The 18,049-nt window shown below is 38.2% G+C and overlaps 3 protein-coding genes across 3 annotated transcripts in view; 2 read left to right on the top strand and 1 right to left on the bottom strand.

Moving 5' to 3' along the window:
- The window catches only part of ppp3r1b (protein phosphatase 3 (formerly 2B), regulatory s1ubunit B, alpha isoform, b), a 31,376-nt gene that overhangs the window by 7,804 nt on the left and 5,523 nt on the right, over positions 1-18,049 (bottom strand). Inside the window, exon 3 of the mRNA XM_067585665.1 lies at positions 946-1,122. Coding sequence (XP_067441766.1) covers positions 946-1,122 — 177 coding nt within the window. The remainder of the gene's footprint in view (positions 1-945; positions 1,123-18,049) is intronic.
- On the top strand, positions 3,948-8,835 carry LOC137180332 (E3 ubiquitin-protein ligase TRIM39-like). Its single transcript, XM_067585661.1, has one exon. The coding sequence runs from the start codon at positions 5,973-5,975 to the stop codon at positions 7,614-7,616; it is 1,644 nt and encodes a 547-aa protein (XP_067441762.1). The 5' UTR covers positions 3,948-5,972; the 3' UTR covers positions 7,617-8,835.
- Positions 11,030-18,045, top strand: LOC137180333 (nuclear factor 7, ovary-like). The gene has a single exon (XM_067585662.1). The coding sequence runs from the start codon at positions 11,744-11,746 to the stop codon at positions 13,118-13,120; it is 1,377 nt and encodes a 458-aa protein (XP_067441763.1). The 5' UTR covers positions 11,030-11,743; the 3' UTR covers positions 13,121-18,045.

Below are 18,049 nucleotides of genomic sequence, written 5' to 3' on the forward strand. Positions count from 1 at the left end.
TGTAATCATTCCTCCTGTTCATACTGGATGTTAAAAGATCCTTCAAATGTGTTTTCAATGGAAGTGATGGAGGCCAAAATCCACAGTGTTTCCACACAGTCATTTAAAAGTCTCTGTGAAGCTTCTATTCAGCTTCATCAGTCTGAGTTAGTCATATCAAGTGGATATCTGACACATTTACAGTCTTTTTAGCATCAAATTCCCTCTCTGTGTTTCCTCGTACAGTGTTTCCATGTTGAGCTGTGACTTTGATATAAACATATGTAAAATATTGACTTGGTTTGAATAGTTTGGACGGTTTAAGCTTCAAGAAAACTTTTAAACATGTTCTCATAGAGGGGATCTTCCCAAAAGAGAAACATGTTTCACTGTTCATTTGGTCATCTGGCTTGTTTTAAGCCGTCCTTTAAAGATCTCGACAGCAAAAAGTGATGCTATTGGTTTCCAGAGATTCAACTAAAATGTCTTTAGTATGTTGCATGTTGATCATTTCTTGCTGAAAGACTTGTTTGACACTGTGGAGCATTTATTAAATGACTGAAATTAATGTGTCAAAAACATTTCATGCACAAATTATATGTTGAGTTCATTGAGAAAAGACAAAGACAACAGTGTTTTCCCTCAGAAGTTGGTATAAATGACGATGATCGTGCTATTCAAATGTCATTATAATCACTGCTTCCATTTTCTTGGCATAAAATGTCAGACTGTGTGCTTGTTTATGGATTTGCCTGCACGCTGCACTACACTCCTCGTGCAATCAGAGCAGCAATAATGAATAAATAAACAGTACAGGGACAGAAGCATGTTTTCATACAGTATTTGTAACACTAACAGGTCATTTTTAAAGACTGACGTCAACAGTAAAAACCTTCTGGTGGTTAAAACAATCCCAGTAAAAATCGATTAAGGAGGGAAAACTTGCTTTTTTAATGATGTATTTACCTTTAAAGTCGACTTCCCCATTTCCGTCGGTGTCAAATATATCGATAACTCGCTGCACGAGGGGATTCTGCTGGAGCTCTGGTAAGGACATGAACTCCTCCACGCTCAGAGACCCGGAGTTATCTAGGTCGAGTTTCTTAAATCTCTTTCCTAGCCTCTTAATCTCATCAGCATCAACTGGAATGAAACACAGAGAGAGAGAGAGAGAGAGAGATAGAGAGAGAGAGAGAGAGAGACAGAGCGTTATTTACAGTCAGAGAGAGATAAACAAACAAGTTTCAGCGAATCAGGAAGAGCTGTTTACTCGGGACAAATGTTGGCCCACCACTGACGTTGAGCCACGCTTGTTCCTGTGAAGTTCAGGCTGCACAGTAGTTAAAAAACAACCTGCTGTCCAGCTTTATTCTACCTTCCTGCCTCTGTACCTGATCTCCAGCTACAGCTCGACCAAACGTACCTGGTTTCTTCTTGGTACTGGCCATGTCTGCTCAGAGCTGCTGGTCCTTCGCTGCACCAGTTAGGCTGAATCTTGTGGTGCCGGACCTCCCCCGGTGCCTCGCCTCTAAGCCCTAACACCGAGTCATGTGACACCTCTTTCAACACTAATCACTCTGCTGATAACCATGAATCGACTGCAGAGAGGAGGCGGGGGGCCATATTATGTTTCCAGTATTATTATTATTATTGTTGGAGTCGTAGACTAAGAGGTAGCAACATATAAGACTTTTTTTACTTTAGATTGTATTATAGTTTTATCACTATGTCTTGTTTTGTCCGACCAACAGTCCAAAACCCAAAATTATATCAATGAAAGACAAAGAAAAGAAGCAAATTCTCATATTTTAAAACTTGGAAACATTTTTACTTCAACAATAACTTTAAATCACTTTTAACATCTCTGACAAGTGATTTACTTTCTATTAACTGATCAATTATTCGTTGCAGCTCTACTAAAAAATAATTAGCATATTCTATATTCTATATCATGGAATATTCCTCCATCTCAATTATATATATATTTAGTATTGTATTACTACTGTAGTGTATATTATATATGCTGCACATATATTTTACATTATTATGCGTATTGTATTCATTATACTTGCGTTATACTGTATATATACAGTATATAGTTCAAGCATCATGGCTGCTGGAGTTGCACTACAGGATTTTTGGCACAAATATTTTCACAATTCACTTATTAAATCTAAGGGATTATAATGTATAGCTTGTATTTATTTTAAGGTAATCTGTCCAGTTTCTTTAACCTCTTATTTCAGTCCTACTTATTCATTCAAATAGTTTTATCCTGTTTTCTTATCAGAGTCTGTTTTATCTCTTAATAAAAGGTTCTTAAACATTGAAGAACATTGCAGTCATAAAACAGGCTGAGGATTCAACAAACTATATTTAAAGCTTTTTCCAACTGTCTGAATTTGCAGCAGAGTTGCTTGATGATGTTTACCTCAGACTCACAGAGGTTGAATAAAATGATCTTTGGGTTCTTCACTTCGTTTTGTGTTTGGTTAAAGTAAGCGGAAAAAGGTTTGTAGAAGTTTAAATTGTGTTTGGTAATAACCTGCTGCTGCTTAAACTTTTAAGGTAAGAAACGTGTTCGTGCAGATTCTCAGTCGTCCAGGTCATGGTGTATCTCAGCAACTAGACTTGTTGTTGTGTTCTGTTCAGTTAAGAACTCAAGTTAAAAAGTCTTTTGGATGAGAAGCGAAATATCTTCAAATATCTCAAAGTCAAGTTGCTGTTGATTCAACGCTTTAGGACAAGCTAAGGAACATCTTTTCACATATCTCCTCTTACCTGTTAGTACAGTACCACCTTTACTCCATAGTATTTCACAAAATTCCCGTAAATCAGGAGGAGGAACTAAACTCAATAACATACAGTAAGAGGAGGAGGAACGCTGGAAAGACATAACCAACAGGTTCAGTGACATACTATAGATATTATACTAAAGGTTTGTCAGAGCGACAGCAGAGCTGCAGTCGAGTCTCTCCGCTTCTGTCCAAATAAAAATTAAACCGAGTTCATCAAGTCTTTCTCAACAACACAGCAGAGTCTCTGCCAAACACTGGTGAGTACAACTGATCATATTTAATGTTTCAACAACCAGCTTTAATATGACACTTTAGCTCTACTCAGACAGGTGGTTCAACTCTTTTCATTTCATGCAGCTGCTTGTGAAATTGGTTACAACAGAACTACGGCTGCTTTTGCTCACTTTTCTAACTTTTAACTGAATCTCTGTGGTTTGGAGTTCAGTTTCACATTGACGTCCTTCAGTGTTTCCCATTCATTCATTTATTTATTTATTTACAGTAAAACTTTGCCCGCCCCAAATTGATTTTCTGTTGAAACTGCGCACCCCGCTCTCGCCGTCTCTCATACACTCCACAATAGACACAGACTGACTGACTGACAGACGTGACTCGTTCTCCCCCCACTGCACACTAACACCCTCTTGAGCTTTTACCCTGCAGTCACATTATGCCATCTCCACTTAAAAACATGAACGCTTAAAGATCAATTGTGCGTCTACATCGCTTTGTAAAGACCTGACTGTATACTTTAAAAACAAGGGACTTCATGGTGCATTCAGATGCACCTCGTAAACTCTGAAATCTCCAACACTTTGTATCACAAAGCATGTGAGACTTCATGGTGCATTCAAGTGCACCTCGTAAACTCAGAAATCACTACTTAAATTGTTGTTTAAAATGGGAAAGTTTCTTTTTTCTTTGTTGAAATACATACAGTGCATCTATCATTACTTTCTTGTTCTTTCACTACAGCATTTAATAACTAGAAATGCATTTCCTGCGGAAAATGCATGTGAATGCTGAAACTGAAAGGAATCACGAAGCATTGCTGAAAATACCAAATACTTGTTCAGGATCCCCATCTGTACAAATACAATTTGATTACCATGGCATGTTACATTTAAGAGATTTGGTAGTTAATAAAATTTTTTTTTTTGATGGGTCTCATCGTTCATGACTTATTAGCCAAAACGCAAAACGTTTAATAACTGACCACATGGTGGCGCTATTGATACCATGTTTTAATATGTTAAACATTTACAGATGGGACACCTGTACATCGAAAATCTACATTATACCACTTTTAGTTTTTGAGATATTAGCTTTCAAACATTCCTCCCATAGACTTTCCATTATAAATTTTAATATTAAAAAAATTATAAAAAATCACTGGATTATGTTAGAAAAATAAAAAGTAATAGCATAAGTTGAAAGCTTGCAAAAAACGTACGGAAGAATAATAATAAACTAGACTAGAAAATGCAATTTCTCTAGAAATTGCGTGTGATTGCTGAAAGCGGATTCAGATTGCATAACTGGAAGCTGAACACTATTGAAAAATCTAGCAAGATTAAAATTAGCAATGGGTGGAATTGAACCTACACCCTCATGTTTATAAGACAGACATGCTATGCATTGAGCTAACATGTCTCACAGCAATGCAAGGCCAGATTTCGGTGTTTAGTCTGTCAATTGCATGAAATTGATAAAAAAGCAGTTCTGCCCTAAGCGGGACTCGAACTCACAACCTTTGGATCTAAAAGGAGTTAAGAGGTGGCAAGAACTTAAACCACTGGACTACTCAGACTGGAACTGTATATTTGGAAAAGATGTATTTAACAAGATGGTAATAATGTTAAAGTAAGCTGGAGAGGAATTGACTTATGGTACATGATAGAGATGGGAAGCAACTTTGTACATTACAGAAATATTATGAGGAGCACTGCAGTGAGCAGGTATTGAACACACAACCTTGTCATCTAAGGTGAAGCTGATCAGAGAACAGTGTTCTAAACCACTGAGCCAACAGACATTCACAAAAATGGGAGGAAAAAATCTCCATTTTGATGATGAAAATGTATTTGTCTCTAACTAGAGCTTGAAGCCCAGAGATTTGTACATCACTGGTGAAAGCAAGACTAGTTTAACATGAGAATGAATGATATGTGCAAAAAGTGTTTGTAGGAAGAGAGAACCTGTAAGTTTAAGAAACTGCAGTGAGAGGAGACACACATCCTGCAGATTGTATTGCAGTCAATGAGAACATGACAGGGACTCTCTATCAATTAAGGTTCAGATCTCAAAAATATAAGTCCTATGTGAAATGTATTTACATTTTGAGAGAGAGGAGGCTTGTGGCAACATACTGAGGCAAGATATATGCTTGAGATTAAAATTGTGGGAGTGATAGCAGTTTAGAAAAATATTTCTGGTCTAAAAATATCTGTGCTCTCCACTGTGCCTTATCACATGACACACTGGCAAGACATGAAAAAGTCTGCAAAACCCCTGACTTTGGGCTTAAATTGCTGAAAAAGTATAAAAGATATCACTAAACAATCTGATAACTTTGAAAGTTCAAAGTTTTGTGAACATTTTACAGTTTGAATGGTGTCTGTGCGATAAGGGACTTCCGAGCAGTTGAGTGTCAAAGTGACCAAGGTTCCAACTCAGTTGGACGGTTCATCCCATAGACTGCCATTATAAATTTTAATGTTTTAAAAAATTACATATAATCGCTGAAACATGTTACATTTCAGAAAAATACTAGCACACATCTGCTGAATGAGCTGCACAGATTGACAATTGAATGGTTTTTACAGCACAAAGTATGCAACAGTTGAAACGCATCAAAAAACGTACGGAAGACGGAATAAGAATAAAGAGTGAGAAGAACAAAGTGTGATTGCTGAAAGCAATCACACAAGATTTGGACAATAATATTCACATAGCAAAGCAAAACCATATTCCATTATCCAAAACCATTATCAGCAAACCCCAGCATATTCTTGTACAACGCATCTCTAGGTATCGCTGATGATTTTCCATGCAGTTATACTCATGACAACAAAATCCCATTCATCCTCCCATGCCAACACATGCTGTACTTAATGGAACAGTAAACATACATGTTTCTTTTAAACAAATCAAATAAGAAATGTTTTTCTTTTCTTTCACACTATACATGTAGATATGTCTACTGGCAGCTGTCTGCGATCTGAAGATCAGTTTCTGTGCTCCATCTGTCTGGATGTGTTCACTGATCCAGTCACCACACCATGTGGACACAATTTCTGCAAAAACTGCATCACTGAACACTGGAATGTTAATATCCCTTGCAAGTGTCCGATGTGTAAAAAGGTTTTCTACACAAGACCTGAGCTGCACATCAACACTTTCATCTCTGAGATGGTTTCTCGGTTCAGACAGGAAGCTCAACAGAAAGCCAGCAGCAGCAGCTCAAAGCAACAAGCTGCCAAACCAGGAGAAGTTCCCTGTGACGTCTGTACTGGAACCAAACTGAAGGCCCTGAAGTCCTGTCTGGTGTGTCTGACCTCCTACTGTGAGACTCACCTGGAGCCTCATCTGACAGTGTCAGGTCTGAAAAGACATCAGCTGATGGACCCTGTGGCAAACCTGGAAGACAGGATGTGTATGAAGCACGATAAACCTCTGGAGCTGTTCTGTAAGACCGACCAGACATGTGTCTGCATGCTGTGCTCTGTTTTGGACCACAAGACACATGATGTTGTTCCTCTGAAAGAAGAATATGAAGGAAAGAAAGCAGAGCTGGGGAAGACAGAGGCTGAAATTCAGCAGATGATCCAGAAGAGACGACTGAAGATTCAAGAGATCAAACACTCCATTGACTTCAGTAAGAAAGATGCAGACAGAGAGAAAGCAGAAGGTGTTCAGGTCTTCACCACTCTGAATGAGTCTCTTGAGAGAAGCCTGAATGAGCTCATTGAGACGATTGAAGAGAAGCAAAGAATGACAGAGAAACAATCTGAAGACCTCATCAAAGAGCTGGAACAGGAAATCTCTGAGCTGATGAAGAGAAGGTCTGAGGTGAAGCAGCTCTCACGCTCTGAAGACCACCTCCACCTCCTCCAAAACTTCCTGTCCCTGAAAGCTGCTCCAGCCACCAAAGACTGGACAGAGGTCAGCGTCTATCCACCATCATATGAGGGGACTGTGGTGAGAGCTGTGACTCAGCTGGAGGAAACACTCAGTAAAGAGATGAAGAAGCTGTTTGAGGCTGAGCTGAAGAGGGTCCAGCAGTATGCAGTGGATGTGACTCTTGATCCTCATACAGCAAATCCTAAACTCATCCTGTCTGATGATGGGAAACAGGTAAATCATGGTGATGTGAAGAAGAATCTCCCAGACAACCCAAAGAGATTTTCTCATTGTAGTTGTGTTTTAGGAAAGCAGAGTTTCTCTTCAGGCAGATTTTACTTTGAGGTTCAGGTCAAAGGGAAGACTGACTGGGATTTAGGAGTGGCCAGAGAGTCGATCAACAGGAAGGGACAAATCACTCTGAGATCTCAGGATGGTTACTGGACTATACGGTTGAGAAATGGAAATGAGTACAATGCTCGTAATGACTCTCCAGTCCGTCTCTCTCTGAAGTCTCAGCCTCAGAAGGTGGGGGTGTTTGTGGATTATGAGGAGGGTCTGGTCTCCTTTTATGACGTAGATGCTGCAGCTCTTATCTACTCCTTTACTGGCTGCTCCTTCACTAAGAAACTCTACACATTCCTCAGTCCCTGTAATAATGATGGTGGTAAAAACTCCGCCCCTCTGATCATCTGTCCTGTCAATCAAACTGAGTAGAGTAATCACCTGTGCTATTTTATGAGAGGATTCATTGTCTTTTACAGGAGCAAATATACACATTCAGTATCATAAACTGTACACTTTCTTTATTAAGAATAAACAAGAACTTTATTACAAGAGTATTTTGTGTATCACATGAAAGGTGGGATCTCTATTCAAAATTAAAACTATTAAAACTTCTGATCAAATCCAAACAACTTTATTCTCAATTGTAGTTTATAAAAAATATAAAAGTTTACAAAAACCCCTAAATTTTCAGTTTCAAGTGTAACAAACAGTCTCAGGCTCCATCTTTGTCAATGTGAGGTTTTGCTGCTACTCTCTGCTCTATATAATAGTAAACTGAATATTTTTGGGTGTTGGACTGTTTGTTTGAATATTGATCAGATTGATTATCATTTAAAGAAATCTGTAAATGTGTGATGGTAAAAAATCTGTAAACTAAACTCTGTCTGTAGTTTTAATGTAAAGCTTTAAAAACATGGCCTGAGTAAGCAGTGACTTGTTGAACACCAAGCACAAAAAATAAAACCTGGTTTACAGAGAAGCTGTGTTTGTGTTTCTGTTACAGTTCATTAACAATCACAAATGTTTTTGTTGCTTTTATTTAACAAACACTTAGTAGTCTACATATGCAGCTTTGTATCATCATATTTGAACAATTCCTGTCTGCATTGATTACTGTTTTTACTTAATGGACATACAATCTATAAAGGTTTGTTTTGCTTTGAATTACAATGTTCAACAGGTTTTGCATTACTTACATGTTCAATAAGGTTACTTAACATTACACCTTCAGTGCAGTTGTCAATATTTCAATTAAAAACATGCATCAGTGCTTTAAATCAACTAAAAACATGATTCTTGCATTTTTATCCTGTTTAATTACCGTTAAAATAAACTATATCGTTAATTTGCATCATTTTGATTTGGTCACTCTACACTTCTTCAGCTCTTCTGCAGAAAATGTTTCTCCATAAACACAAAGATTAAATCATTCCCATAATGCACTTGGGCAGCCCAACATGGGTCAGGCACTGTGTTTGGGAGAAACAAGTGAGATAAATATGATGAAGGTCACATGACAGACAAGAGTATCTAAAACGCCAGGCTGCTCCTCCCTCCAGGTCTTCATGTCACATCTCTAATACCTTAACATAACAATCTCCTTATTTAAAACAGAAAACTATATGTTCAGTTGGGGTACAATGGAGTGAAAAGCTGTCTGTCATAGAGACCTAACAGCCTTCTGCATGTCTGACCACCTTTACATCACTTCCTGTTGCACTGCAGTAACAACAAGAAGCTTCTCTGTGGGCAACTGACTGTTTATGACACAGAACGACCACTAGATGGAGCACAACACAAAGGAACAATGAGCCCAAAGTTACTGTACTGTTGCCAAGCAGCAAACTTGTTTCTAGACAGAAGCTGATTCCTTAAAAATCCCTGAAATAAATAGCCTTCTCAGGTGAAAAGTAGAATTAACTCATATTTTTTGGTCCTCTTTTGAGAAATATAAGTGTTGAGAGTAAAATATTAGACCAAATTAACTGATGTTAACATGTATATTTATACCACGTCTGGATTTTGTTGAAGATCATTACAGCCTGAGTGTGAAAACACTGCAACACACCTGCAACTTCTCTTTAATTAAATATAGAATTATTATTATTGTGGAGACAGTAGTATAAGAGGTAGCAACATATATATAAGTATTTTATTTCACATTGCATTATAATACCTTTATCACTATATAAAAATTAGGGCTGCAACTAATGATTACTTTCATTACCAATTAATCTGTTTATTATTTTCTTGAGTAGTTGTTTGGTCTATTAAACATCAAAAAACAATGAAAAAGGCTGATAACAATATTCTAGAGCACAAACTGCTTGTTTTGTCCGACCAACAGTTCAAAACCCCCAAAATATTCAATTTACTATAATATGAGACCAAAAAAAGTAGCAAATTCTCACATTTGAAAACCTGGAACCAGCCAACATTTTCTGTTTTTGCTTAAACAGTACAAATAGTATGATACATTGTTGCAGCTCTAATAATAATTGTATATTAATACTATATTGTTATTATAGTCTTATATAATATGCTATATCATGGTATTTTCTTCCATTTCACTATATATTTAGCATTAGCATTACTGTAGTGTATATAACATGTGCTGCACATATACTTAACATCATATACTTTAAATCATTATGTATATTGTATCCATTTTCATACCTATAAACCTACATACTACAGTATCTTTTCATTTAAACGTTTGCAAATTTCACTTATGCAGCCTATATTATAATATATATGTATTGTGTATATTTATATATGTAGATCATTTTAAGGTAATCTCTTTAATTTCTTATTTCAGTCTTATTTATTTCATTACAATAGTACTTCATCTATTTTCTTGCTGTAACTTTAATTGACAATAAAGTCAAAGATCATTACAGTCATCAAGATTTACTAAAACAGGTTGAGGATTCAAACCATCCAACTCCTGCTAACAAACACTTTTTAATTCTTTAAATGTTCCAAACCTCAGATTGACAGCAGAGCTGCTGACATGACGTTAGCTCTGTGGCTAACAGGGTTCACACTACAACTCCCAAACTCTCAAAGGACAGTGCTGGCAGTGTGAAGCATCACTCAGTACAGAGATGATAGATTCTACATTTATCCCTGTCAGGACTGTGATGGTTCACCACAAAACAGTCTGAACAAAGACGGCACAAACTTATAGACACAGTTTGTAGATTATAGCAAAGATACAAATAAGGTTGCACATAAAGCAAAATATAAAAATTCTATCTGCATGAGGTTAAATTAAATAATCTTTCAGTTGTCGTCAACCATTTTTCATCTTCTTGAAATTGGAAAAAGTTTGTAGAAATATAAGTGAAAAGTGTGTTTGGAAATAACTAACTGTGGCTGTGATTTGCAGAAAAACCTCAATTTTTCAGTGCACATAATTAAGCCGAGCAACATCATTTCACATGTCTCACTCCTCCCACCTGTTACATACACTACCATCTCTGTTCCATGGTATTTCACGATAACCGTGTAAATCAAAGGGAGGAAAAAATCTCTCAGAGCTGTGGTGAGAGGAGGGGCAACAGTGGAAAGAAAAGAGAGCTCCAACGTCACCCTCAGGAAATGAAACTAGGTTTGTCAGTGACAGCAGAGCTGCAGTCGAGTCTCTCCACTTCTGTCCAAATAAAAATTAAACTGAGTTCATCAAGTCTTTCTCAACAACACAGCAGAGTCTCTGCCAAACACTGGTGAGTACAACTGATCATATTTAATGTTTCAACAACCAGCTTTAACACAGCAGACAGGAAGTTCCACTCTTTTCATTTCATACTGACACTTGTGAAATTAGTGACGATATAACTAAAGATGTTTTTACACAGATTCAGTGAAACAACTTTAATTGTTTTTTAAACAGTCTCTCTGTGTCAGTTCTCAGGACTTTTGTAACTTGTAACTGAATCTCTGTGGTTTGGAGTTCAGCTTCACTCCAACCTTCCTGGTCTTATTACTATTTACTGATCACTTCCTACAGACACACTGCATTCTATTTCCTGTAGCTGTTTCACATTAAAAGCGTTCTACCAACAAGCAGCAGCTTTTATTGTGAAGCAGCTGCAGGTAATAAAAGGTGTTTGTCACCAAGTTAGCAGAGCTTTGTTAGCAGTGCTATTCTTCAATAACAGTTGGTCTACACAACAAGATATGGACATATTCTGTGTTATGTTGTCAGTGGTTCATTTTAAAGATTGTATGGAAGAATAGTACAAGAAGAAACAGCCACAATGAGCTGTTAGATAAAGAGCTGCAGATGACAGTCTCTTACTGTGTTTGTGTAAACCAGCACACATACGACATTAAAGGTTAACAAGACCTTTAACCTGGCTGTGCAACACTGGAGAAAATTATTTGGGCTTGCCAGCTCGTCTTAAATGCTTAAGGTTGCTCACTGCATATTTAATTCAAAAATAACTACGAAATATCACATGGGATACTTGATGGAGCAGTAAACATACATCTTTCTTTTGAAACAAAATAAAGAATGTGTTTTTTTTTTCTTTCACACTACATATGTAGATATGTCTGCTGCCAGCTGTCTGCTATCTGAAGATCAGTTTCTGTGCTCCATCTGTCTGGATGTGTTCACTGATCCAGTCACCACACCATGTGGACACAACTTCTGCAAAAACTGCATCAATAAATACTGGAATATTAATGTCCCTTGCAAGTGTCCCATGTGTAAAAAGGTTTTCTACACAAGACCTGAGCTTCACGTCAACACTTTCATCTCAGAGATGGTTTCTCAGTTCAGACAGGAAGCTCAACAGAAAGCCAGCAGCACCTATTCTGACCACAAGACACATGAGTTTGTTCCTCTGAAAGAAGGATATGGAGGAAAGAAGGCAGAGCTGGGGAAGACAGAGGCTGAAATTCAGCAGATGATCCAGAAGAGACGACTGAAGATTCAAGAGATCAAACACTCAGTTGACCTCAGTAAGGAAGCTGCAGACAGAGAGAAAGCAGAAGGTGTTCAGGTCTTCACCGCTCTGAAGGAGTCTGTTGAGAGAAGCCTGAATGAGCTCATTGAGACGATTGAAGAGAAGCAAAGAACGACAGAGAAACAGGCTGAAGACTTCATCAAAGAGCTGGAACAGGAAATCTCTGAGCTGAAGAAGAGAAGCTCTGAGGTGGAAAAGCTCTCACGCTCTGAAGACCACCTCCACCTCCTCCAAAACTTCCCGTTCCTGAAAGCTGCTCCACCCACCAAAGATTGGACAGTGGTCAGCGTCCGTCCACCATCATATGAGGGGACTGTGGTGAGAGCTGTGACTCAGCTGGAGGAGACGCTCAGTAAAGAGATGAAGAAGCTTTTTGAGGTCGAGCTGAAGAGGGTCCAGCAGTATGCAGTGGATGTGACTCTTGATCCTCATACAGCACATCCTGAACTCATCCTGTCTGATGATGGGAAACAAGTAAATCATGGTGACGTGTGGAAGAATCTCCCAGACAACCCAGAGAGATTTTCTGATTGTGTTAATGTTTTAGGAAAGCAGAGTTTCTCTTCAGGCAGATTTTACTTTGAGGTTCAGGTTAAAGGGAAGACTAAATGGGATTTAGGAGTGGCCAGAGAGTCGATCAACAGGAAGGGACAAATCACACTGACACCTCAGGATGGTTACTGGACTATATGTTTGAGAAATGGAAATGAGTACAAAGCTCTTGCTGGTCCTCCAGTCATTCTCTCTCTGCAGTCTCAGCTTCAGAAGGTGGGGGTGTTTGTGGATTATGAGGAGGGTCTGGTCTCCTTTTATGACGTAGATGCTGCAGCTCTTATCTACTCCTTTACTGGCTGCTCCTTCACTGACAAACTCTACCCATACTTCTGTCCCTGTATTAATTATGGTGGTAAAAACTCCGCCCCTCTGATCATCTGTCCTGTCAATCAAACTGAGTAGAGTAATCACATGATTTATGTCATATTTATTCACTGTCTTTGAAGAGAGCAAATATACATATTCAGTGTTGTACACTATGCACTGTACAATTTCATCTTTTCTGAGAGTATGTACTCAATTAAATGTATGTAATGTATGTAATAAATGTGTTACAGTTCATGTACAATCACAAATGTTTTTGCTGCATTTATTTAACAAACACTCATTAGTCTACATATGCAGCTTCGTATCATCATATTTCATTGTCTCCTCTCTGTACTGATTACTGTTTTTACTGATAATTGATCTTTTGTTTTGCACTGAAGGAATGTGATACAACGTGCTCGACTCACAATAATAAAGCAGTGTGCTGAATCCTGTAAGTAGTGAAAATGAATAAGAAAGGCTTTAATTGCCAAATTGCAATGGCAGTGACAATTAAAAAAAGTAAACTAGGTGTGCTGTCCAAGTCTTTCTTACTCGTTTGCACTGAAAGATATCCAACTGTTATACTGTATAGCACTACTTATTGTTGCAACATGTTCAGTAAGGTTGATAAACTTTACACCTAAAGAGCAGTAGACTATTTAAAATTAAATACAACTGTGTTCTGTATCACCTAAAAACATGATATGAATTGATTTGGTCACCCTACACTTCTTAAGCTCTCCACTACATGAACACAAGGTCTAAATCATTCCCATAATGCACTTGGGCAGCCCAACATGGGTCAGATACTGTGTTTGTGAGTGTAGGAGCCATTTATGTTGATTGTTGGCATGTCATTTGTTTAGTTATAACTTGCAGTATTATTTTGGACACTGGGTGGCGGTCATTAGATGCACAAGGTTTTATATGTAGGGGCATAGGTGACAGGAAACGGGGGGCACAGGCAGGTGGAGCACATACAGTTCTTACCAGATCGGGAACAGATGCACACTACAGCTGGTAGGACAGAAACCCGGTATGTTCATGACATGTACAAAGACTTCAATAAAACAACAAACTAAACGGCAGCCAACTGTTTTTGAATCTGCATAAGATCACTCCTAACCTAACCTACCTGTGTATTAAGGCAAACTGGAAAAACAGGGAAAGAAAGGACATTGAAAAATGAAAATTGCCATTACAGTGAGAGACAACTGAAACAAATACGATGAGGGTCACATGACAGACAAGAGCAGCCTCAGCCCTTAACACAGGGCTTTTCAAACTTATATTTGTTCACATTTTGGCAAATTGGTACCACTGAACATATGTTGAATTAGCCATTATCAGTTCCTGTTTGCAATATACTCATGGATGTACAAACAACTATCAGTGGACAACTTCACTGATGATTTAGGCCTCATCGTTTTCGCAGTAAAAAAAAATGTCGTATTTTCACTCCTTGCTAATTTATTTCCCCTCCCACGGCGGAAAAACAGTTACATGAGCCTTGAGAAACTCCAGCAGGTTAAACTGAGCTGAGACACAAACACTTTTAGCACCGACTGACTAAAAACACGCTATAAATGGACCTATGATGCAACACCCTGTGTAGGACCTGGTGTTGCACTGATACTCTGCATTCAAAAAGAATCTAATGTTGTAAACACATAATATCGACAACCCCCACTTTTCAAACATAACACATCCACAAAAGATCATTGTCTTATATTTAGGTCGATTATCAGCTATTCTGTTGATTATTTACTCAATGAATCAATTACTTGTTTGGACTATAAAATGCCAGAAAATTGGCGATCGAGCCCAAAATACAACGTCAAATGTCTTGTTTTGTCCCAACTAACAGTCCACACCTCAAAGATATTCAGTTTATTGTCATCAAATACTAAAGAAACCTGAAAATATTCACATTTCAGAAGCTGGAATCAGAGAATAATGACATTTTCTTCTTAGAAAAGGACTCCAAATGAAATAGTTGGCAACTAATCATTAATTTACTAAGTTCTAATAAGCAGCTCTAATATAGTTCATCACAAAACAAGCTAGTCAGTCACTCCACATGCTGTTTGACCTTGAATAGCCTCAATAGTGAGTCACAACTTTGCTGGCAACCTAAAGTTCAAAAATATTTCAGGTAATATTTCCTCTGGTTTGCCATTTTAACTCCAGTCCGACAAGCTCAATACAATCTTTCATTTCTTTTCATTGCGCATCCATCACACAGATAGTTCGAAAACATGTGAAGCTTCTGTGGAAAGCAGCAGAGCTTTAGCCAAAATTATCAAGACAAGCCTACGAGTACGCCGGTCCATTACACTACCATTTTTGTGAAAGTATCCAGTGAGGGCCCTCTCGACAGGAGTGTCTTCTCCCTTTAATTTACTGCCTGGGAAACACAACACCTCCACGACATGGTGCTCAGTCACGGTGCTGATCCCTCTGAGCAGGCAGCCCCCGCTGAGGAACAACCCGGTCTACAATCTACAATAAACCTGACTGGTTCATGTCTGACAGATTATATACACCATTGATGTGTTTGTGACTCTGGAGGGACTGAACAGCTGTGTTTAAATGAACTATCTTCATTTTTTTGACTGTAAATACTAGTTTGAAATCAAAATTATCCATAAATTTAGGCATTTATGTACCTTCACTTTCATGCTTCAGAGATCAAGTTACTCATCATTATTGAGACTAGAGCTGCAACTAACAAACATCTTTATAATCAATTAATCTACAGATTATTTTAACCATGAATCATTTGGTCTATAAAACATCAGGAAACAACATCTAAACAACGGTCTAAAACCCAAAAATATTGATGATATAAACTATCATTTACTGTAATGTTGTGATGTGTAATGTAATGTCTTTTTAGCTGCTGAACAACCAGCAACACTCTCAGCGTCCTGCTTTGCTCATCATCCGACTGAAGCGGCTTTAACTCCCATAAATATCCCTGCGCAGGGGAAGTTCATTAGTTCAGTGGGGAAACATACTACAGCCAACTGACCCGTGCAGGTGAGGGCTGAGACACCTGAGAGCCGACGGTATGAGAGGCGGACGTTCGGTGGCGACTTTCTTGAACGAGTTAAGACCCCAAAGCCAACTGCGGTAAACTGAGACATCTGTTGGAACCTCTGCCAAGTTCACGCGTCAGGGTCGGGATTAGAAAACCAAAAAGATTTGGTATCAGCTTTCAAGACCTGCAAAGTTCATGAAAATGCTGAGCTGTTTTTCTGGAAATCAAAACAGTCGGTGTGAAAGCAGAGCAGAGCTTGTAAATCTAAACCTAAAGCTTTCCCAGGTCTTTGACACCTTTATTAACAGCTCGTTAGGACGCAGAAACACCCAAAAACCTCCCACACACACACACACTCAGCAAACTTATCCAGCACCAGCATCGGTTGAAGCAATTTTGAGACAAAAATGACTCAAAAAGTAGGTCCGGACGTTACAGTCATTATTTTCTAATTAAGCGGCCAGCTTTCCTCTCTGGAGCTGAGGTCACAGCAAGGCGACAAACTAATTAAAACTGGGATATTGCTGTGACTAAAAATAAACGAGGCTCTCCCAGCAGCCCTGAAACTGACCTTTACAGAGCGAGGAGGCATTTTTAGCCTCCGAGTGTCGAGAGTCTGGGTCAGACTGCAGGAGGTGGCGCAACATGTGGTGATGTTCGCATTCATCACCAGCCGCCATCATATCAGTTCACTTCTGTTAGGCGTCCCAGACAGTGTGAACATGTCTGACTTTTCACCCGATGGATCACTATACCATAATCAAACCTGAATACTCTCTGAGTTCTGGTTGTATTTTGTGTGTCGCAACAAGTATCCAAAACTATCCAGTGCTGTAAATTTGCAGTAAATGCTTAATTAGATTCATAATCTTTTGACAAAGTGTTTGTATAGCTGTAATAATATTACACACTGGTGCATTTGATGCTTGACAAGCCTATTCTGTTAAATGGAAAAATGTGTTTATACTTAAAACAGCTATAATTTATATCAAAACAATGTATGAAATGAAAGTGTGCAAAGACTTGAAGTTGACATATTCTGCTTCATATTCTGTTATAATGTCGGATGTTAAACATGGACAAAGTTCCAAAACTTGTGGTGAATGCATGTAAAAAAAAAAAAAAAAAAAAAGCTCCCTGTTAAGACAAGCCTCTGAACGCTTTGTTTGCAATGTTTTTTTTTTTTTACTTTCCAAATGAGATAACTTCAGTTCATCCTTCATCCATAACCAGTCGTTTGTTCTTTGTTCTCGTTCTTCACTCTCATATTTCAGATCTGATTCAGCTTCAGACATTTGGAGTAAAGAAGGAGAAAAAGAAGTGAAATCCTGCTACTATAGTTTGTTTACATAGCTTCCTGAAACTGACCAATCAGAACAGAGTGGGCTCATCAGGAGGGCGGGGCCTTAAAGAGACAGGAGCTAAAACGGCCTGTTTCAGACAGAGGCTGAACTGAGGGGCTGCATAAAGGACCAGTAGAAGATAAATAAGGAGTTTTTAACTGGAAATCATGCAAAGATATTCCAGCAGAGCCCCAGAATATAAATATAGAGCTGGAAATGTGCAGAATATGTGCATATTTCTGGTACTGTATCAGTAGCAAAACTGAGGTACTGTTTAAAAAACCGACAACCAGCTCTACTAATGAACAACGCTTAGGCCAAAAAAAAAAAAAAAAAGTCAACTCATTGTTTCTTTTTTCTGAAAAAAATGTCCAAAACACAGACCACATTAAACTGATTGTACCCTCCCATGAATCCAAAAGTTACAAACTAAAGGAGCAGCTCAGCTCAGAAAAGGCTCCAAATTGTAAACATCTGAAATCTAATCTTCTGATTTTCACCAGTTTCTTAATACTCAGAACAAACATTGAGGAGCCCCTTCCTTCATTTCTTTTAATAAAAACTGAAAGTAATAATATACAAGGATGTAAAATAGTGACACAAATGTTGTGTGTGTTCCATGTGATGGTGAAATGA

Source organism: Thunnus thynnus, chromosome 3 (assembly GCF_963924715.1).
Source record: "Thunnus thynnus chromosome 3, fThuThy2.1, whole genome shotgun sequence".
NCBI classification, from domain to species: Eukaryota; Metazoa; Chordata; class Actinopteri; order Scombriformes; family Scombridae; genus Thunnus; species Thunnus thynnus.